Source organism: Choristoneura fumiferana, chromosome 20, assembly GCF_025370935.1.
Source record: "Choristoneura fumiferana chromosome 20, NRCan_CFum_1, whole genome shotgun sequence".
NCBI classification, from domain to species: domain Eukaryota; kingdom Metazoa; phylum Arthropoda; class Insecta; order Lepidoptera; family Tortricidae; genus Choristoneura; species Choristoneura fumiferana.
In genome coordinates this window covers 1,866,239-1,889,851 of record NC_133491.1, presented here as the reverse complement: position 1 = coordinate 1,889,851, position 23,613 = coordinate 1,866,239, and the positions used below count along the sequence as shown (strand labels likewise).

The following is a 23,613-nucleotide window of genomic DNA, read 5'->3' as shown; positions in this document are numbered from 1 at the left end:
TCTCACGTGAGATTTGGGGAGGGGGGAGGGTGTTAAGGAATATCTTACGAAATCTCACCAGGGAGGCTGTGGGAGTCAAAAAAATCCTAAAAATGTCTCACGTAATTTATGGACGCCCCCATATGTATAAAGAATAACGATGACGTACTGTACTGTTCCAGATTCCCCTCCCGTCAGTTCAGCGTACGTCTAGGAGACGTGGACTTGGCGCGTGTGAGACGAACCGTCGCGCCCGGTCACACTCCGCGTGGTGGCAGTCAGGGCGCACGAGCAGTTCTCCCGAGTTGGGTACTACAATGACATCGCTGTGCTTGTGCTGCTGGTAAGATGTTCCAGTATTAATAGCTGTTTAGCCAAAAGACGCAAATCTAAACCTTTAAAGCTGTAACCTGAGAGTATCGTTAGTGACTTACAGAAAATGCACAGCCTAAACTAGAACCTAGTACAATATGTATGTGTGTATAGTATACAAAGATTTTGTGAAACTCCCACAGGACAGGATACTAGCCTATTTTATTCTTCCACATATTCTTCCGTATATTTATCATCAAGTGCCCCATTTGCTCCTAAACTCATACTTAGATAGTTTCAGTAAAATTATGATCAGTGATCCCTTTTTGTGACCGTTTCTTGGCAAACGTAGTGAAGGGCGCCCTCTGGCGGTGGAGTGACGGTTTGCAAAAGGCTGCTGGTAGAAGCTGGATACATCTAGCCGAGGATGAGCATCATGGCGCTCATTGGGGAGGTTTATGTAGAGCAGTGGATTGCTACTGATGACCCACTTTTTATAACACTAATAAACTCTAAGAAATATGTCATAAATTTCCAGAAAACGTCCAAAAATCGAAGTACGTCATCCCCATCTGCTTACCGGGCAGCGACCTCTACCGCCGACAGTTCGACGGATCCGTAGCGACAGTGGTGGGGTGGGGCACGACTCGGTACGGCGGCACAGAGAGCAGTCGGCAGCTGGAAGCTCGGCTACCAGTGTGGAGGAATGAGGACTGCGATAAGGCGTACTTCCAGCCCATCACTGAGGCATTCCTGTGCGCTGGGTACAGCAGAGGGGGCGTGGATGCGTGCCAGGTAATTTTTTTTGGTCCTTGCGGGTATTACTCAATATCATCTCTGTACTTGCCACTGCTGGGTCAACACCTCATCTCAGAATGGGTAGAGCTTGGGCTGTAGTTCTCACTCACGCTGGCCTAGTTTGGATTAAGAACTTCATACACACCGTTAAATTTCTTCACAGATATGTGTAAGTTTTCTCACGATGATTTTATTCAACAAGCTTATGATAATTTTCACGTAATTTCGCACATGAATTTTAAAATCTCATAGGTGCCCTGTTTGTAACTCACGGCTCTGCTTGGCCAAACCGTTAGACCACCATGGCTTTACTAACTTAAATAACATTTATTAATTCCTCAACCTATAATTATTTTGCGACTTCATCTATTTGTCATCTGTTGCAGGGAGACTCCGGTGGCCCGTTAATGTTACAAGTGAACGGGCGCTGGACACAATTCGGGTAGTCTCGTTTGGAAACAAGTGCGGGAGCCCGGATATCGGGTGTGTACACCCGGCTCACACACTACGCTGGCTGGATGGCAGCAACACTTGGTTTAAAATTACTGCTGTTAAAAGGAGTAGGCACGTGAGAGATGGAAACAGACTCTATAGTTAGTATTTACGCACTAAACTTTAGTGACTTAAGTGTGTTACCCGTCTTAAACTTACGACGCGTCAACTTCATGTGAAAGGATACACTGGTTGAAAAATAAAAACAAGCTCGTCTTGTTGGGAAGCCGTGTCAGTAATTTAGCGGCGGGTAGATATGTATCAATGATTAAACCTGCCAGTTACCAAAATAAAGAAAATAATTTGATTGTTCGCAAAACATTGCCATAGAAAATGAAAAGATGTGGCATTCATATTTATTTAATTCTGGCTTTTTAATTTATTGTACTTTTGGTACGTTGAATGTTTTTTGATAAAGTTAACTGACTGTTATTTATAGTTTTGATTTAAGAATTAGGTAAGGATGAAACACGTTAAAAATACAGTTCCAAGAAGGAACGAAACCGAGAAATATATTTAGTGTAAATAAAACTATATAAATCAAGTAACTGATTTATTTATTTCTCCAAGTCCATAATTAAATCCTTTTTCCTTGAAATGTTTTATATATAGGTAGATACATTGTGAATGTAAAACAAAAAAAGGGGCGCCTTGATGATAATATTCTGTAATCGCTCAGCAGGAGCATGGAGCTGACAGTAGGGACTTCAATGCCCCTGATATATATTACAATAGGTACTTCCTGTTTGTTTCACGTGTCACGGGATCCATTTTCTGCTAAAGTTATATTTAATATTTGACCTTCATTTTTACACCACCTAACCCAAATAACACAAGAGTGGAGCACAAATTATGGTTATAAGATCACAGACTTGGATTTGATTAATTAATTAAGTAGTACATGGTTTGTACTAATAACGAGAAGTTCGAGACAGTAATGCCATCTAGCGATATTCTATGGCGCCTAATCTTCAAACTTTTTTTAAGGTAAATTTATAATTATAGTAGCAACACTTGCCAGATTTGTCATTGTCACTCAAACGTCAAACAAACGTCACTTCTCTCATGACTAATCCCAATCGGAATAATTGAACAATTTCAATGAAAATAAACAAGTAATTCAATTACAAATGCTCTTATTATTATAGCCAGTATTTCTCATTCGGCTCTGGAAATTCGGGCAGTTTTTTCGCTGGATTAAATTAGAAGTTGTTCAAAATGAAGTACGCGACATCACCAACTCCCAGTTCTAGTACGTTTAATTATCCAAGAAGCACGTCTCCGTTGCCTGCACCAGCTAACTACCAGCCTACGACGGCCAGCGCAGCTGTGAAGCGCTACAAATACCTTCGGAGACTGTTTCAATTCAATCAAATGGACTTCGAGTTCGCGGCGTGGCAAATGGTATACCTCTTCGTGTCACCACAGAAAGTGTTTAGGATTTTAATTATAAAATCGTAAGTATGTTGACGAATTATTCTTATTTTGCGTCCGTAGTCTTTTAATTTATTGATGCAGTTAGATGTAAGACCTTTAACAGCAAGTAAACATTAAAACTATTCTAAAAACCTTTACTATGAAGTTCGAAATTGGAAATTTGTATCATGGCATATCCACACTGGAGGTCTATGGTAGAGGATTATTTGCCCCCCTCTTACCTATATAAAATCAACTTCACACAAGCAATGTTATTATGTGCTATTTAAAATGATTGCATCATTTAGGACAGTTTATCAAAGCATCTTGATACTTGAAGTATCTTAATCTATGGGTATTAGAATGCTTTAAATTAAATTTTCCAGACACAAGATCACAGTTTGCCAGAGATGATCCAGCATTCCTCGTTCTACTCAGCATTTGGCTATTCTGTAAGTATATGAGTAGGTACAGTCACTATCATTAATATCTGCCACAGCGAAGCGTGGAAAAAATCTGATGCAACCTCTGGTAGGTTGCCCTAGAAATAGAGTTGTATCAGATATTTATGCACACTTTCTTTGTCACATATTGGTGCTGGCGACTGTACCTATATTTTAAAATCTTTATGATATCCCTGTCATTTTTAAGTTCATACAGTTTATTCACTAGTCCAAGAAGATATGAATGTATGTAAACTTTATTAGGTATACAAATATAAAAAAATAAATTTTCACAGATGGGCTGATGTTTACAACATCATAATAATATAAATGATAGGGTGACAATTACTGAAGGCATCAAGTACATTCACCTCAATTAATATCTGCCACAGCAGAGCATGTAAATAAATATCTGGTATGTCCTACCAACCTTAGAAATATAGTTGTAGCAGATATATTTATGCATGCCTTGTGTCATTGGTTCTGGTGACTGTACTCTTACCCCTGTTTCACCATCCATTGCTGAATTTTATTTGACAGATAAATATGATGCCGTTTGTATGTTTTGCTTGAATAGATGGAGACAGCATCACATTTATCCGTCAATAAAATGAATCAGTGGGTGGTGAAACAGCCCCTTAATCAGGTACTTTAAAGTATGCGCGGTAATGCTGGCCCGGGTGCACTGTGCAGGCGCAGCCTGCGGGCACAGCTGCAGGTCCGTCGCACGCGCCGCGTGCAGTTAGCACTGCTCATACTATTTTGCCTTTGTTCGCAAAATACCAGATTCGCAAAATACCAGATTCTCAAAACATCAGATTCTCAAAATACCAGATTCTCAAAACACGAGATTGTCAAAATACCAGATTCTCAAAATACCAGATTCTCAAAATACCAGAATCGCAAAATACCAGATTCTCAGAATACCAGATTCGAAAAGATCAGATTCTTATAATACCAAGATTCGCAAAAGATCAGATGAGGATTGGATTCATTATCTTCATTTCAAATTTTGAGAAGAATTTATCGCATTTCGACTTTCGAATTTCGTAGTAAATAAATGTGTAAATAAGTGTTTTGAGGATGTGGTATTTTGAGAATCTGGTATTATGAGAATCTGGTATTCTGAGAATCTGATGTTTTGAGAAACTGTTGTTTTAAGAATCTGATGTTTTGAGAATCTGTTATTTTGAGCATCTGGTATTCTGAGAATCTGGTATCCAGCGAACAGAGGCCGACAACGACGTGCCACTTCACCCGACGTCGCTGGCTATACGCGTCGCAGTACGTTTGTCCCCTAGTGCATCCCTGGCTTTATTTATTATATTCCAGTGTCTTCGGTGTGCTTTGCGCTGGGCATGGGCCTGGGCTGGGGCCAGCTGGTGCTGTTCATCATCTTCGTGGTGTTTGTGGACTTTATCGGGGCAGGGTTGCTCGTCTCTACCATTTTCTTGGTAATTATAGAGTTGCTTTTCATGCAGATATAATCTAGTTTGAATAAACAATAACTCACACAACAGCAATCCAATCACTCAATGGTCAACTTTGGTTTTATTATTGTTGAGGCTTGAATATTCCAGGTGACCATGTCAACCTCATGGTGCTCGCTCATTTCCCTACACAAGGGACATATCAAAGAAGTGGTATATGAAACTGGCATTGTCAGATTAAACCTGAATTGACTGGCCATTATGCATGGGACCCACCCCAATCCCAGGAACTCTTTTACCAAACACATTCTCTTCATTCATTTTTATCTTCTTTTCTTTTGTTTTTTCCTTTTTTTTATTTTGTGTTTTATATAAAAGTATTTACATATATTCCAATCAGCATTGGTTACATAAAGCTGTTTCACTTTCTTAGAACATCTGAAGTGCCACAGTTTTTTTTACATAATACGGACGCACGCGTAAACTAGTCGATCTGGTAGTTAAAATTGAAATTCAGGATTTCAAAATTCCCCTGGGAAATCTCAAATTTAATTTTGTGATCTATCTGAGGTTAGTGTTAAGAACAACTCGTCAAAATTTCATGACTCTAAACCCAGCGGTTGAAATTTCAAGATTTTATCCCTATTCCATGGGAATATCGGAATAAAAAGTAGCCTACGTGTTATTCTAGACGTCCAGCTACCTACATACCAAATTTTATGACGCTAAGCCCAGCGGTTGTTATTTCGAGATTTTAGCCCTATCCCGTGGGAATATCGGGATAAAAAGTAGCCTATGTGTTATTCCAGACTCCAGCTATCTACGTAACAAATTAAAAAAAAATGCGTTCCACCATTTTAGCGTGAAGGAGTAACAAACATACACACACACACACAATTTTTGTATTTATGATATAGGTAGGATTATCCACAGTTTACCTAACAGCCTGTACATCTTTATCGTTATAGGTACTTGAGCAACCGCTACCTGCGTCGCGACGCGTCCTCCCCGGACGTGGAGTGGGGGTACGCGTTCGACGTGCATATAAACGCGTTCTTCCCTCCGCTGTCCTTGCTGCACTGCTTGCAGATCGTTTTGTTTAATAGTAAGTATTTGGTCGAATTCGCCCACCGAGGGATCCGTACCTCTTTTATACAAGAGGGGGCTAATGCTTTTTATGGTGTCAACATCCCTATTCAAAACCACACGACCCACTTATAGAAGTTAATAGAGGCACAACAATGGTGTCTAGTAATTTAATAAATATTAATTTCTCCGTTCTAGGTCTCCTGAGCCAGCGGGCATCCTGTCGTGTTTCGTGTCGAACACGTTCTGGCTCGCCTCCATTATCTACTATCTGTATATCACATTCCTCGGATACAGCAGTAAGTTATACTTATACTTAAACTCTGATTCGAACCACTTTTTTTCTCATTAAGGTCTCTAATTGCTACACCGTATCATACTATGATCGTAATAACAACATGTCAACGGCGTGTCATACCCATAAGAAGCGTATCGGCAACGTTTTTGACGCTCCGTGCATGGCACGTGACGGCGGCGGTTGGTTAATAAATGACCTAGTGGGCATAGTCATACTTTTCGATATAAATAAATGATATTTGTGTAATTTCGCACATGAATTTCGTAAAACTTGACGAACGAGTTGCGAGCTTGGGTTTGAACCACGATCCTCTGCTTGAGAGGCCATAGGTCAAGCACTCGGCCACCAAGGCTGAAGTGAGAACTGTGCCACGGAAATCCGAACTCAGCTGATAAATAGGGTTTTTTTCATTTTCTATCCCGAATATGCATTTCCGGCTGCATACGAAGTTGTGAATTATTTTCACAAAATAATCTGAAAGTTTACAATTAACTTTCAGATTATGGAAACTAGTTGGGAATGGTAAGTTTTGAGTTTTGAGGCATACTTTTATAGCTGTATTGCTTTTTGAGAAAACTTGCATCTGTGGTACATTTTGCACCTAACTAACCTACAATAGTTTGAGTGTATTTTTTCCTTAGGGCCTGCAGGGCTACTACGAAACTCGAAGTTCGTGTCGTGCGGTCCCTCTCGCTCTCGTATTAAATAGTATAAGTGTCAGAGAAACCGCACGACACGAACTTCGAGTTTCCTAGTAGCCCTGCAGTACAGACAGACTGCATTCCAAGTGCAACGTAACCAACTGCCGACTGCTCAATTGCTCATACATTTTTCGTTGCTGTTCGATTGCAGTCGGCACACTGCACTCTGACTAGAATTGAAATGTATGGGCAGTTGGCAGTACGTTGCAGCTGGAATGCAGTCCATTTGTACTGGCCCTTAGGGTGTTCTATCATATTATTAAAAACCACGGTATACATATTGATTTCTACGTGACATGGTCCAAGATAAGACCGATCTTCGCCCATATGCTTAATGCGTTCATCATCAGAGCAATACAACCGTTCTACATGCGTGCGGTGGAGAAGCTGCATGAACACACATTTCAAACTCACAACATTTATTGACAACAAAAACACACTACATCACAACAAGAACACAGTAAAAACATAAATAGGAAAAGAGAGAAAATTTGAGACATTTTGCTGTAGTGTGATGCCAAAAGGACTCTGTGCCGTAGCCCTGTAACCAGAGCTGCAGCGCTGGTGTTCAGCTGAACCCCGGTGAGTGTGCACCCACGGGGTGACACTCTTTCACGGCCCGGATAATACCGGTATGGAAATACCGACCCTGTTTTTCGTGTACTCGTCCATAGAAGCTCCTGTCAGTTTCTACGGGCATGAACACAAAAAAAAAACAGGGCCGGTATTTCCATGTCGGTGTTATCCGGCCCGGGAAAGAGTGTCACCCGACCCACGTAACTGAACGCGTAATTAGTGCGGGAAAAGAAATAAAACTATATATGAATATAAGAATTATAAAATACCTATAAACATATATACGCGTGGAAATTTGTACAAGATGATTTGTTGATATGACGTAGCTATCATAAGGTCACGGGTAAGCGAAGTTGTTTTAGTTTATTGATATGGACCTCCGCAAAGTAACACAGTTTTTTTTTTGTAAATGGAATATTTTTTTTTGCCCACAGACCTACCAATGCTGACTAACGCTCGAGCCTTCCTCCTGCCACTCCCAGCGCTGACCCTGGCGTATATCGCGTCTCTACTCATGGGATTCAACTTGAGCCACATGCTAAAAGACTTTTACTTGTACAGAGTACTATAGTGTCTGCTTGGTATCCACGCAGGCAAAGTGTAAAGCCTTTTTTGTAATGTACCTTCAGATGTGTTTGAACTTTTAATTTATACATGTCATATACAGTATTGTCTACAACCCAGGCGCCATCTCTTTCTAACATAGGAAAGTGACATAGTTCACACGGGTTACGTGATAAAACGAATTTTTGGAAGATGAAGTCGCGGGCAAATGCTAGTAAGTACAACATATTTCTGGGAGTCTGGGATGATATAAAAAAATGAAGGTCGATTGTACTTGTTTATTATGTTGTAGTCAATAAGTTAACTGAGAATATATCATTGTAAATAGTCAATAAATAATTATGTAAATTATTTACTTAATTGTTTTTATTAAATATCTTTTTGTAAATTATATGTTTATTTTTATTGATTATCTTATTCTACAAGGTTATTCCGGGATTGCTACAATTTGCCGCTAATCCTTTTGAAATTACTGGCACCCATCTTAGGGGTTGCAACGCGTTTGCAATATGGTGTTGCACAGGGTTGCTCGTTTGCCAGAATACTTTTTGTTGCACGTCCCAGCAGGAGGTATATACAGGGTGTTCCAGAAACTGACGACAGTCCATTGACTTTACTAAACCTATAAAATCTCGTCTTAAGTGACATCGAAGACAAAAAGTTGGAAAACCTCCGACATTGTCACTTCAAAGTTCAAGATCTCAAAACCGGCTGAACCGATTTTGATAAAACATATCTAAGAACCATCGCTAGAAAACCTACTTTCAAATTAAAAAAAAACCGCATTCAAATCGGTTGACCCGTTTAAGAGCTACGGTGCCACAGACAGAGGCAAACTTATAACACCCCTCTTTTTGCGCACAGCAAAAAACGACTAATTTTTAACCCTAGGGTTCCGTAGCCCAAGTGTAACTCGTCATATCGTGTTGGACTTCACGTATTCATTGAAATACTATTTTTGAACTGGGTTAGGGCCAATATTGTAGACAAGCGTAGTAGTGAAATATCCTAATAAACGACTCTATTTTTGATGGATCAAAACCACAACAATGTTGCGTTCAAACGTATTTGTTTTATATGTGGAAGACAAAGAGAAACGAACCACTTGAGTTTAGCGATTAAGAAGAACAGATACTTTAGTATAAACTTGGTGATAGTCAATATAGCGATGACTACCTACTATTTCTGGTATTGTTTTCGAAAGATAACTAAAAGATTAGGGAAAATGTAAATCAGACAACTGTTTCTCTACAATATGAGATTTTATTAGACAATACGTTTTGATCGAATGATTATGATATATAAACATAATACTACGTCAATCAATAGATTCTATCACATAATTTAATCGTCATCTAACACAATGACTTCATCTGAAGATAAAGGTTTAGGCCTTGCTTCCGTTTCGTTGAACAGTGCTTTTTTGACTTCCGGTTTCTTGCCTTGAACGATCGGTGCTTTAGGAACTGCAGTCTTAGTAATCGTCAGTGACGATGGTAGTCTGCTAATAGACGCATTTATCTCCTGCGTGCTTACATTCTTTGAAATCGTAGGCATATTCTTTTGCCTTTCAGCTAGTTTTTCCTGCAACGTTTTTCCTGGGCTTACTTGCTGATGCGGCATCGGCGGTTTGGTATGGATCGGCGCGCTCACCGTTGAAGCTGAGGACATGTGCGCTTGAGTGGGCACAGAGTGCGTTGATACAGGAGGATTGTAGGTCGTAAGCCCCGCCGTCATCGACGCGGGAAGTGAAGGCAACACGGTACCCATACTCGGAGCCAGAGGAGCTGATGCGGATTTTTGTAAACTAGCTGTAGTTTTTTGTACACTGCTCGTTGGTTTCTGTAAACCACTCGTCGAGGTGCTCGCTGTTTTATGCATTGATGTACCCGCACTGAACGACTTGGATGCCTTCAATTGTGAACTAACAGTGTTTTGCCTACTTCCGGGCTTGGGACCGCGTTTTTGCTTTTTAGCAGGGGGAATATATGAAGAGAATCCTTGTCCCAAAAATTGTCTGTAAAATTCAGCTTGAAAGGAATTCTGTAGGGATGTTTGTAACGAATTCTGTAACGTGTTCTGTAGTGAAGAGTAACCTGCTAATGCATTGCTCAAGTATGATAGAGACAACGCTGCTGCTGTTTGCTGCGAAATTACAGGATCATTCAACATCGGCAAGTAGTTTTGAAACGCTGCAGCCATTTCATGCTGTGACATTTTCGGTAGAGCAGTCGCCGTCGTCGCTGCAGTTGACGATGTCGGTGTAGCGGTCAAAGAAACTTTAGGATTAGTTTTAGCGTGATTAGTAGCTTTCATCGTTTCTGCAGCAGCAGCTGCTGCTGCCATTTTGGCTGCTTGTTTCTTCTGCGCATTTTGAGACTTTAGCAAATTTTCTTGATTGCTTGTTTGTCTGAGAACCTGACAGTATTTAAGACTAAGATCGACTAGATTCATATTATCTGTTATAGGAGTAGTGGTTATTAGTTTGTACGCATCTACTAATAAGTTAACGAATTGTTTCGAGTTTGACTGCTTTTGCACTCTCTGGTACGATAAGTAAATATCTATCATAAGACTTTTGAGCCCTTGTTGTTCAACTTCATTGCTCTTTAAGTCTGGTTGTTGACAGAACTTCAGCAGCTGTCCTTTGAGCGATAGAACGGACAAGGAAAAGGCTTGCTGAGCTAGCTCCCCTCGGTCACAATCACGCAGGTATGTTTTATCTGGTTCAGGTATTTTCTGTAGTTGCAAAGTCAAGTCGAGCAATGTTTTATGATCATCTATTTCTTTTAAAATCTCCATTGTAAGTAGAACACAACGACTCATATGAAAAGCGAAGCCACCAGCTCTTTCGACTTCGTCTACCGGTATTTTCCAGATGTTATTGAAAAAATTCGCCGTTTTTCTTTCACTGAAGAGTCCACCAATAGATGAACCAAAACTTGACGTGAAGTTAAACAGCATAAGATCACGGCATCTCTCAATGTCTTTTCCTTTCTTGAAATAAAAATGGTAGTGAGCCAGCCTGTAAATGGCTTTATAATGTGGCGGAAATCTACTCGCACAGTCTTCTAATGCGTATAAGCATGCAGATACAATGTTCATGATCTCTTCATCTGTCAAGGGCCTGGAATCATTGCTGGATTTATTAGATGATTCGCTATCCCTACTCGAGTCAGTACTGCTATCAGTTGTCGAATCACTCGAACTAGATCCAGTGGATGAAGAAGATGAACTACTGCTGTCTTCTTTTTTCCCTAGGTCTGTTTTATCTTTTTCTTTTTCTGTGTTATCAGCTACTATAGATACTGTATCTGGCTTCTGTAGGTCAGTTTCTTTTTCTTGTTCTTTATTATTAGTTTCATTAGTTGGCTCTGTAATCTCCATAAGCGTGTTCGCATCTTTCGCTGGTTCAGCTTCGGAATTTGTCGTTTGTTTTACAGGTTCTTTATTCGCTATTCGTTCAGTATCATACGATGCTGATCGCCTGACCTTGGCAGCTGCGGATTCTAATTTAAGCCTCTTAGCATCAATATTGCTTTCTTCCCCCGCATCACTAACAGAACGTTTGAGTATATTCGCAGCCTGTACAGGCTCATCTGCAGCAACAGACTTGGTCTCTGCTTTTTCTGTCTCTAAGGCCGCATTTTCTCTATCCTTTGCCGATTTTCTCGAAAACGGACCCTTTTTCCATTCTTCTATACACGTTTGAAATACCTTGCCGACAGATACGGGAATTGGTTTGTTCTCATGTTGTTCTATGTATTTCAATATGGATGCATGGATCCTGTAATGCATCTCTAAACCTCAATAGAAAGGGTCATTGGAGTACTGTAGCTAATTTTGAGAGGGTAAATAGCTCCAGCTTTTTGCAGCATATCAACAGCTTTGGAGTAAAAGTCTAAGTATACTGCAGGTGGCTTATTTCTTTTTTCAGCAACTTTGCCCAGCATGTAATAGTATAGCCATATTTCATCATATGATTTATCATAATCGTTCGCGGTTAGAATTTCTGCAGCGGTAAAACATTTGTGAGTCGTATCAAGCATATCTTCTTTTTGCTTTTCTAATGATGCGAAATCCTCCATGCTAAGTGACTCACTTGCTTGTTTTAACGCTCGAGAGCAAAATGAATGAACAATGTATACAAACATTCCATATTCAACCCACATGTTGCAGTGATTAGGGTCGATTTCTAATGATCTTTGAAAACATCTTACTATGCATCTTGCAGGGTTTAAAAACTCTTTTTCATTTAGATTCTTACAGGATTTCAGAGGCCTTTCGAGTGTTGTAACTTTTGCTAGAGATATTTGTGCCCAAGATTCAAAACGTTTGTTGTTAATTACAACGTCAAGCATATTGAACTTAACAGCCATATCTACTTCTTCTTTCTTAAAATAATAGTCTCCTAACAAAAAGTATATATCTTTCATCTTGTACGACAAAAGTGGGGGTACAGTTGGAAGTCTTGTCTTGGTGCCTTTTATGTATTTCTCGACTTCTGGCACATACTTTTGTGGGTCACAATCTGAGGGTAGCAACGCTAGTATACGTTGGAAAAGCTGTTCAGTGTCTGTTGTTATAGCTGACACCTTGCCCTCTAGCTCTGGTAAAGTGACAGGTCTAAATATCTCATACAACTGTTGGGCTCTGTGCCAATCTAATGAATATGGAGTCACATTGTGATCTTCAAAATATTTCACCTTTGTCTTCCTACTTGGGTGACCATATAAGCAGTAAATGCATTGTTCCATTAATTGCACAAGTTGTTCTGATGACTTAGCTAATGCTGGAGATCTTATCCTTGGCACTATTGTATCTAGAATGAAATATAGGAGTTTCCCATCAGAATGACAACACCAACCTCTGTTCCCTAACTGTTGATGTCCAATGAACAGCACCATAAGCGGGTTAGGGACACTGTCACTGTCGCTTTTATCAGCTTCAGGAATCACAGCAACGCGACCCTGATCTTCTTCTCTTTGCAGTATATAATAAATTAAAATCCAAGGTACTATTGTACCAAAAGGCATCTCAGTAGCATTTGTTTCAACTTGATGACCAATTATTCTAATTAGGTCTTCCAGACCCTGACTGATCTCTTTTTGGGTGGCCGCATCTAGACATGTCAAGCCTTCTGTTGTCAGTATGTGTTCTATACAGCAAAGTATTTTAACCACTGCAACTGTCCACTTTTTATAATCTTCTGAACAAGATGTGCAGCGAAAGAAGTGTTTTAGAGCTTCATGTAAACTTATTAATGACCATTTGAAGCATTCATGTACTTTGCCTAGAGCCCAGTAGGTGTCTAAAATTAGGCACAGTTGTACAGCAAAATCTAGAGACATCTCTTCTTCTTGCTGCTTGGCTATAACCTTACAATGTTCAAACGAATCTATGATAATAGATAGTACCTCTTCATAGTTGCCTTGATCATACAAGTCCATGACTGTTGATAGTTTTTTATTTCTTTCTAAAAATACAATGTATCCATCTATTTCTTTGATATTAATTATTGGTTTGATTGTGAAGTTTGTCATATAAAGATTATAAGTATCTTTGTGCTCCCCCATTGCTTCAAATTCATGTGATAATTGATATAAGCTGTCTAAAGCCAATTCATCACATTTATTTAACATGCTGATGTGTAGCTTCACCCAAAGATACCGCAGCATATATTCCAAGCAGTTTATACCAGAAAAAACATGTGGCTTTAGGGTTAGAATCAAACCAATTGACTCCACAACATTCAAACTATGTGTCTCTTTATCTCCACTTGCATTCATCTTTTTATTGACTAAGAATTCTTCAACCAGCATATTTACTGCTGTATAATGTATTAACTCTTCATCATTATCACCTGCACATGATGGCACATCAATGTGATTATTGTAGCACTTATTGGATTCAATAAATATGGTTGGTAGATCTTCAGGCCATTTCACTCTCCATTTGTCAGCCAAAATGTTCACATAGTCTTTTAAAATGTCAATAATGTCCTTCTTATTTTCAGTATACTTTGTAATAAATAGTTGTACATCATCATTTTCCTTGCCAGTATCAAAATATTCTTCTGTGTCTTTCTCAGGCTGCTTTTTTTCATTAAATAATTTATTGAGATCTGGAACATCAGGAGAAGTTTCTCGGGTTTTAGACTCTTTTTTCTCAGAATTTTCAGGGGCTAAGCCAATTGGCACCATCCTTCTTAAAGTTTCATAGATATTGTCATTGAGTCTGTCCGCTTTGTTTGTCTTTTTCCTACCAGACCGTCGCTTTGTGTACCATTCCCATTGCTGCAATGAACTAATTGCACTGCCTCTTCTACGAACAGGCTGTTTCTTCTGAGTTTTCTGCTCAAGCTGTGCTTCAGCTGGTGGTTCTGTAGCAACCATTTCTATGTCACTTTCAACTTTTTCACTATCTGTTGCAGCTTTGTCCTTATCAGATACTTCATTATCATTTTCTGACACATTTTCATTATTTTTGTCGCTCTCTGCATTTTCTTCTGTTTTTTCAGGATCATCAACTTTCTTCAAATCTTCAGACACTTCCATTGGTTCTTCCACAGTTCCTTTTTCGAATATAATATCTATGAAACAAGCATGACTGTAATAGTTCTCTGTTATGTAATGGTGCATGTGAACCAGAGAATTTCCAACTGAACTCCAAGTAAGACTGTTAATTGGCTTCTGTAATTTTAAATGAGGCAATACATATTTGAATTTCTTTGCCTTTTGTTGTTCTATAAACTCTTCATGTATTACTTCAGCCTCTTTTAATAGTTTTTCAGCATCTTCGCTATCAAATGGATCGTCATCTTTTTCATCCCATTTGTATATTGGGTTAAGATATTCCATAAATTCTCTGATATATGGATAGGCCGTGTATATGTGTTTTCTGTATGCCAAACCTCTCAAGTATCCAGGATCCAGTTGTAAGGTATCATGGATAGCTGAAATACACTCTTCTTTGAAATCTAATCCTAGTAAAAGAGTGACTATTTTATCAAGACATGGCCAGTGCCGTGGGTTGCGGTCAGTCCCTCGCTGAAAAGCGTTCAATGCCATCTCGTATCGTTTAGCACGCATACACAGCTGCCCAAGACAATGCCACAGCGTGACATCAGTGTCATCCAGCTCAGAAGCGGCGCAATAACATTCTATAGCTGCATCAATATCGGAAGTACTCAAAAATGCCCCTAAATTTTTATGACACAAGTACTTCAAATTAAGCAAAGGACCTGATACTTTCTCACCTTGCGCCGGCTTCTTGACATCGTATAACAGTTCCGTGTCTAGCAAATCTTTGAGAAGCTGTGTGGCGTCCTTTGAGTTTCCTTTTCTGTGCAATTCGAGAGCTTTAGCGTATTGCTGTAACGCAATCTGTTCCAAAGCTTCCTTAGTGACCTCTTCCTCTGAACCGGTCTCTTCTTCAGACTCATCGTTCAATGCTGCTATTTTAATCATATTTCTGATTAATTTTTCATTATTTTGATTAATTTACACCCGGCTCTTCAATAGAAACACAAACCACAGTAGGGAAACAAACACAGAAAAGAAATAATGAACAGACAGAAAAAGAAACGCAAAGTGTCAAAAATTTTCACGTTTTTATAGGTAACTGAAACAGTACAGAATTAAAAAAAAAATGTGAGGGCCTACTCCGAAGTCCGAAAATCGAAGTTAGTATCGGACCGTCCCTCTCGCTCTCGTAATAAACAGTGTAAGTGTCCGAGAGACGAACGACACGAACTTCGATTTTAGAATTTCGTAGTAAGTAAGTAGCCCTGCTGATTACGGTCAACTGTCAAATAGGTAAATTCCGTCGCTTGTGTCATCTGGTGTCATCCGTGACCGTCAGAGAGCCATCTATTTGGACTAGATTTGTATTAAAATACTTGTTTTCTAACCATTTTACAAAATGTCGCGGCCAGGAGATAGACCAAATCAAGCGCAGACGTACAAACTAGTCGTCGTGGGAGGCGGTGGTGTAGGAAAAAGTGCTATCACTATACAGTTCATTCAGGTATTGTCCTTAATAGGTTAATCAAGGCCTTCGAGCGTATATTTATTTTTCTTAGAAATTGCTCTGCAGCTTTGACTCATGATCTACATATCTGGTACTTAAAAGTCTAAATTTTGCCCCAATTCACGTAGTTATGACACAAAGTGTGTGTCAAGGTCTGTCTTCAAAGACGCCGCCCACTGCTACAAGTGGTGTTTTAGTGTTGCTTTTCTGTTTCAGAGCTATTTTGTAACAGATTACGATCCTACCATCGAAGACAGCTACACAAAGCAATGCGTGATAGACGATATTCCCGCTAAATTGGACAGTAAGTTAATATTTATGGTCTAAGTTTTTTTTTTACTGCATAGTGTTTGGGCGGACATGGGCTGTGTTGTGTGTCATGGCTATTCTCAATATAATATGCAGGTATTTTTGTGGGCAGAACTTAAGTAGTTTGATGTTGACTTAGTTCCTTGTGTCAACTTAAAAATAAATAAGTATAATAACTTGAAAACTTTTGTTTTTGTTGAAATCAATTTATGCTAACTTTATTACAAAATAAATTTTAATTAACTGGGGTGGAGGCCTTTACCCAGCAGTGGGGCACTAAACAGGCTTCTTAAAAAAAATGGGGTGATTTAAATTACAGCAACAAAGAAAGTAATGCCTTTGCTTTATGCTTGTGTCTGTGCAAAATTTAACCCTTATAAATTTAACCCCTTAATAAGGCCCCATCTATTGGAGTATAGTACAACTGTACAACAGAATCAAAAGCAGCTATCGAATACATACCTGGCAATGGATATTTTTAAAGCTAGTAGTATTAGTAGTAGTAGTATTTTTAAAGGTAGTAGTAGTATTTTCAATAATTACAATGAATATTGTAACTTATTACTAAAACAATAAGGTTGAATTTCCAAATCAATGCATGTGGTCGCTGAATCACCTCTACCGTAATATTATTAATTAAGGGGTTAATTTTTTTTTTAATCTTTTTCTATTTTTATGTGTAAATTTAGTACTATTTGAGACAGAGGAAACTAGAATACACATTAATTTTACTTCCTATAAGTAAATATTATTGGTACTATTTTCATTTTATGCTAAACGGTAGTAGGTATTTATTTCCATGTTGGTTTGTCAGTTTATGACAAGTTAGAAAATTACATATTCCCTTCTGAATTATTGCCCAAATATTTTGTAGTTGCACCTTTAGAATTGTACTGACTCAATTCGAAATAATGACATTTTAATAATAAACTTTTTGCACCAAAACAACTAGGTATAGTTTAAAAATTAAATTATTTCAAATTGAGTCAGTACAACACTGAATGTGCGTGTTTTCTGCTGACTTACATAATGCAATATACATTATCATTACAATAAACAAAATGAGGTAAAACAATGTATTTATAGTTACAGTATCTTATTGCATTTGACATGTGATAAACTGTTATCTAATCATTGTTAAGTTAAGATGACTTGATAAATGATAACAAAATGCTCTGTTACAAGTAAAGGTACTTTTTGATTTCAAAGATTTAATATTCTTGATACAAATTGAATAAAAAAAGCTAGCATCACATATGCTACTTGCTATCCCAAGCTCAAGATGAGCTAGTATAGAATAGAATGTAAACATATTAAAACTGTCAAATTGAGAACCTCCTCATTTTTTTAAATAGATTAAAAGAGATCAAAACCCTATCACACTTTGTGTCATTACATCAAGTACCTACCTATGTTAATGTTTGTACAGTCACCAGCAGCAATATCTGACACAACAAAGCATTCAAAGTCAAAGTCAAAATATCTTTATTCAATTTAGGCTATAACAAGCACTTATGAATGTCAAAAAAAATCTACCACCGGTTCGGAAAAACCTCTGTTGAGAAGAATCCGGCAAGAAACTCAACAAGGTATATTTTTTTTAAACAGATTTACAATATTAGTAAATGATATCTATACATCACAAGTATTTAAGACAACTTTATTTTTAACACAGTACTACCTTATTAACAACTGTATTTCTAGGCCTGGTAGGATGTGTTAAATATTTTTGTACCTTCCGTTGTGGCAGATATTAATGCAGGTGACTGTACCAACGACTTTTCTAAGACCGCAACTTACGAAATCGAGACTTTAGAAGTTGAAGTCTCCCCAAATCTATCGACACAAAACCGGCTTTAGATGAACAAAACCTCTTTATGTCCACGCAATAAGAGCGAAAAAGACGTCGATCGGCTCGGCCGACGCGAAACGACGTTTACTGACGGGAAGACGTCTTTTTCGCTCTTATTGCGTGGACATAAAGCATTCTTTGGTCGGCTTAAGCCGATTCCACGTGGATAGATGTGGGGAGACCCTTAGAAAAATCTAATAGTTTTTTAGGGTTCTGTAGCCAAAATGGCAAAAACGGAGCCCTTATAGTTTCGCCATGTCTGTCCGTCCGCGGCTTTGCTCAGGGACTATCAATGCTAGAAAGCTGTAATTTTGCACGAATATATATGTAAATTATTGGTAGTTTAAGAGTAAATAGCAGCCTAAGGTATAAAATATACCTAAACTTGGAATATTCCGTACAAAATACGAAATCCTTAGTAAAATATTGCTTATTTTTTTCGTAATGGCTATGGAACCCTATTTCGGGCGTGTCCGACACGCTCTTGGCCGGTTTTTTCTACTATACATCCTAAAAGCGTACTGTATTGGTTTCTCTAACTCCACTATTGTCTCCCTCAGTCCTGGACACAGCGGGGCAGGAGGAGTTCTCAGCAATGCGGGAGCAGTACATGCGTTCTGGGGAAGGCTTCCTGCTCGTGTTCTCGGTGGCCGAACATGCCAGCTTCGACGAACTCTACAAGTTCCACAAGCAGATCCTCCGTGTGAAGGACCGGGACGAGTTTCCTATGCTCATGGTCGGGAACAAGGCTGATTTGGAGGTCCAGAGAGTTGTGAGTATTGATTAAAAGTTTTTTTTTTCATAGTAATAATGGAACTAAACAACTTTTGCTCACCCCCGACCCTAAGATAGTTACGTATATGCAACAAATGTATGTTCATCACTTCAATAATACACACAAATCACGCAAACCCAACTATCACCACCACCACAGTACACTGACGCGTTTCGAACTTAACCAGGTTTCATCCTCAGAGCAACAGAGCCATTCATCATGCCACCAGATATTATAAATTATAATGCCTGATTCAATTAATTACACAATAATAATTAATAATTGACGCTCAGGAAGCAAATTTCTATATAATTAAATTAAACAAAGGGCAAGAGTGAAAACCATTAAAAAAAAAACTAACACCACTACAGGAAGCCATAGTGGCCCAATGGTTTAACATAATTATGGTCTCTCAAGTAAACAAGGTTGCATTGTTTTTCTCGATTATTCTTCGTTCGGTGCTCGCTGATACTGTATGTTTAAGCATTTTCTCAATAAGTGAAATGTAAATTTCTTTGAGAAATAAAGTTCTTTAACCATAAGTACAGGATCTTGGGTTCAAATCCGGGCTTGCAGCTCTGTGTTTTTCGAAATTCATGTGCTAAATTACATTTGAAATATATCGTGAGATTTGCAGTGACGGAAAATATCGCGAGGAAAACTGCACAAACCTGTGAAGAAATTTAATGGTGTGTGTGGAGTTCCCAATCCGACATGGACCCACGTGAAATCACGTTGAAAAAATCTGGTATCATTTTGGGTTCACCTGTATTTTTGGACGTAACGTGTAACGTTTTCTGGGGTTTATTGTTATAAGTCATTTACCTGTATTGGTCAGTGTGACACGATTTCAGAGTCATACATCGTAAACAAACACCATGTGATTGGAAGGTTGTAAATACAGTTTTGTTTTCCTTGGACAGTCCGAAAATACGTCATACCATTTGTCCTTAGCAGGTAGTTTAGTTAGTCACTTAAGAACTAGAATTGAGAAGAGCTATGCTTGTAGTAGTTCGGCGGGATCAAATCAGAAATGAGAATGAAAAGTGGCTGTGGTATCCATACTAATATTATAAATGCGAAAGTCCGTCTTTCACGTCGAAACGGAGCGACGGATCAACGTATTTTTTGGCATAGAGATAGTTTATGGGCCAGAGAGTGACATAGGCTACTTTTTATCCCGGAAAAATGCATAGTTCCCGAGCAGTGGCGTAGCTAGGCGTGGGCGGAGTGGGCCCTCGCCCACGGTCTCGCACTTAAAAGGGCCTCACGAGGCCTCGCTGATACGACTTCGCCCACGTCTACATTAGTCCACGCTACGCCACTGTTCCCGGAGGAACAGCGCGCGATAACCGAATCCCACGCGGACGAAGCCGGAGGCAAAAGCTAGTAATATATCATTATTTTACCTTCACTAACGTCACATAAAACTTTAGGTGAACCAGTGGAAATCTAGTTGTTTCGGCGGCACGCCACTGCTTGTCTTCGTCTGCACATTAATTTTTAACGAGTTTTGGCGATAAATTAAAGTTTTAGGACCAAACGCGAAACAGGAATCATGTGCTTTCGGGAAAAATTGGCATCGTATAGGTAGAGTCATTCACGATGACGCGTGCCGTGGTTCTTATCACAATTTCATTACTGTGTAATTTTGACAAAATCACGCATGCGTCTTCGTGGATGGCACTAGGTATATATATATAAATAAATAAATATAAATAAATATCATGGGACACTTGACACCAATTGACCTAGTCCCAAACTAAGCAAAGCTTGTACTATGGATACCAGACAACGGATAAACATACTTATATAGATAAATACATGCTTAAATACATATTAAACACCCAAGACCCGAGAACAAACATTCGAATTATTCATACAATCAGTCAGGTTCTCTAACCACTTGGCCATCCGGTCGTCTAGATATAATATATAGTCCTCTACCTGTTTACTTAGGCTGTTATTCCACGTTAAATAAAATTGATATTTACTTTATTAGAGCCAAGAAACTTATCAATTTATCGAGTAAATGCTAAATTTCACTCAAATACTTATATCGTCGAGGATATCGCTAATACGCATAACTGACAAATTTAACCAACTTCCATTTTTTTTAATCGAATTATCGTTGAAATAAAATGGGTCCATATCGGCTCGCATACTTATCGCAAGTCCGAAGGTAATGTTTGTCAGAATGATCGTTTGTCATAATTCTTTTTTTCTCTGAATCCAATTCACAATTGTTATTGAATGACCATTTTAAAAAACTCAGAAAATTATGACAAACGATGATTCGGACAGAAATTACGGTACGACTTGCGAAAATTATGCGAACTTTGGCGCTCCCAAATAAAACAAAATATGAAGTTGAAACCATCCCCTGTAATATATATTCACAACAATATATATACACTACGTTTACACTATGTACATAGTGGAGATGCGCGATATCTACGTATGGTACATAAGCAGATTTGCACTATCCCCGACTATTTATAAAAAAAAGCTAAAATTAACTCTAGTGTAAATACTCTTTTTGTTTGGGCAGTCCAAATTACTACTAAGTACTAATTTCGGCTGTACAATATTAATAATAACTATTTTATTCCCAGGTATCTCTAGACGAGGCACAAGCGCTATCCCGTCAACTGAAGGTCCCGTACATAGAGTGCAGTGCCAAAGCCCGTATGAACGTCGACCAAGCCTTCCACGAACTGGTGCGGCTGGTCAGGCGGTTCCAGGAGGCGGAACGAGTGCATATCAAGGCGGAAAGCGGCCGCAAGAAACGGACTTGCGTGCTCTTGTAACGTACATAAGCTTGGTGCTGGGGGTCTACTGTAAGTGCTTGCCGGTCCACAGTGTCAAAACGAGGGAACCTTAGAGAATAATAAATAAATATCATGGACAATCCGATCAACACCAATTGACCTTGTCCCAAATTAAGCAAAGCTATGTACTATGGGTACTAAAGACAAAGGATAAAAATACTTATATAGATTAATACATACTTAAATACATATTAAACACCCAAGGCTCGAGAACAAACACCCGTATTATTCATACAAATATCTGCCCCGACCAGGGGACGAACCCGGGACCTCCAGCTTCGTAGTCAGGTTTTCTAACCACTAGGCTAGGTCATGGCGCCAGTAGATTCGTCTAGACATGGGCAATCTCGACTCCGAGCGGTTCTGAAATTGGTATCATGCTATCCCTCTTCCTCTCGTGATAAATGCTATTAGCGTGAGCGGGACGGCACATATCCGATCCGATCCGACGTGATTGAACGAAAGTGAAGTGAGTGCTGAATCGCTGATCGCTAGTCGCTCGATCCAATAGGTTGGTCGGAGTTAGTAATTCCCGGAGTCGATAAGGGATTCAGATCCGCTTGAGGATCTGCCTCTTTTGAATCTTCAGATCCAGATTTACCTATCTCTAGATTCGTCGAGCGGCAGCTCATTAAACGTATCATGGTCTATGTTTCCGCAGCCTATACCCCGTAGCAACATCGGATTATTTAACCGTGAATCATTAAAAACTGTTACATAAAATACTTTTAGAGGCTGTTTCACCATCCATTGATTAGTGTTAACTGGCGGTTAGGTGTGATGCCGTCTCTATTTGTTTTGTTCGAATAGACGGAGACGGCATCACATTTAACCGTCGGTTAACGCTAATCAATGGATGGTGAAACAGCCCCTTAATCTCGGAATTGTATAGTTCCCAATTGATAATGACAGGCGAAATCTATGCGGATATAGTCGTTATAAAATAAAAGTAGCTGCTAGAGCTGGAACGTTTACACTGCACTTGTCTGCAATTTTCGTTACAATAAAAATAGTCGCTTAAGTAAATTCTCATATAGGTACAATGGAATTTTGAATATTCAGTTTTTTGACGTTCTTATCATTTTTTGTTGCGATTTTATTAAACGTTGGAATTTTAGAAAAACCTCATGCGTGCTTCTTAGGGTATATTATTCTTAACCGACAAAAGAGACTCTTTAGGGTAGATCCTTGTCGTAAAATTGTACCAACCTGTAGACGATGTGGACATGGCAATATTAGCTTATAGTAGACCTATTGTTAAAAATAAAACTCAATTTAGCTAAATTGGTTCACTGAAAGCGCACTAAAGCTTGTTTAAAGCATATGTGTGAGTTAAAAAAACTGCCTCCTAGAGATGGGATGTGTATTTATATGTTATACCAGTGTTACCAAATTTAACTAAATTGGGCCAAACCATAGACGTCTTAGTCTATGCCTTTGATTCTGAACATGTGAAAGATATTTTTATATCACAATATTAAATATTTATTATTTTGTTCAGTGAGATTCATTTTGCTACTCTGTCTTTACATTTTTTTAACATAGGTTATTTAGACCTATGCATAAGGTATTTATTTTTATTTGTTTAGGTTGTTTTTCAAGCTTTATTATTGGATAGTTACTTTTTGTTGACACATGGAATACAGATGCATGCTATATAAAAAAATAAGTATTTGAGTTAGCAGACATTGTGGCTGCATCTGCTTCTTTTAAGTTGTTG

General features: G+C 38.8%; 2 protein-coding genes and 2 pseudogenes across 2 annotated transcripts; 3 read left to right on the top strand and 1 right to left on the bottom strand.

The window, feature by feature from the left end:
• The window catches only part of LOC141439366 (clotting factor B-like), a 28,351-nt pseudogene extending 26,690 nt beyond the window's left edge, over positions 1 to 1,661 (top strand).
• Positions 1,662 to 2,622: 961 nt separating this feature from the next.
• Positions 2,623 to 8,102, top strand: LOC141439365 (protein unc-50 homolog; annotated as a pseudogene).
• A 1,236-nt stretch (positions 8,103 to 9,338) lies between these two features.
• Positions 9,339 to 15,632, bottom strand: LOC141439073 (calcineurin-binding protein cabin-1-like). Its single transcript, XM_074103199.1, is given in 2 exon segments — positions 9,339 to 11,901; positions 11,904 to 15,632. Coding segments are annotated over 2 exon segments (6,123 nt in total). The 5' UTR covers positions 15,565 to 15,632; the 3' UTR covers positions 9,339 to 9,439.
• A 283-nt stretch (positions 15,633 to 15,915) lies between these two features.
• Positions 15,916 to 22,433, top strand: Ras64B (ras-like protein 2). The gene is made up of 4 exons (XM_074103515.1): positions 15,916 to 16,123; positions 16,343 to 16,430; positions 18,848 to 19,059; positions 21,678 to 22,433. Exons 1-4 carry the CDS (start codon positions 16,019 to 16,021, stop codon positions 21,870 to 21,872), a joined length of 600 nt encoding a protein of 199 aa, XP_073959616.1. The 5' UTR covers positions 15,916 to 16,018; the 3' UTR covers positions 21,873 to 22,433.
• The last annotated feature ends 1,180 nt before the right edge of the window (positions 22,434 to 23,613 follow it).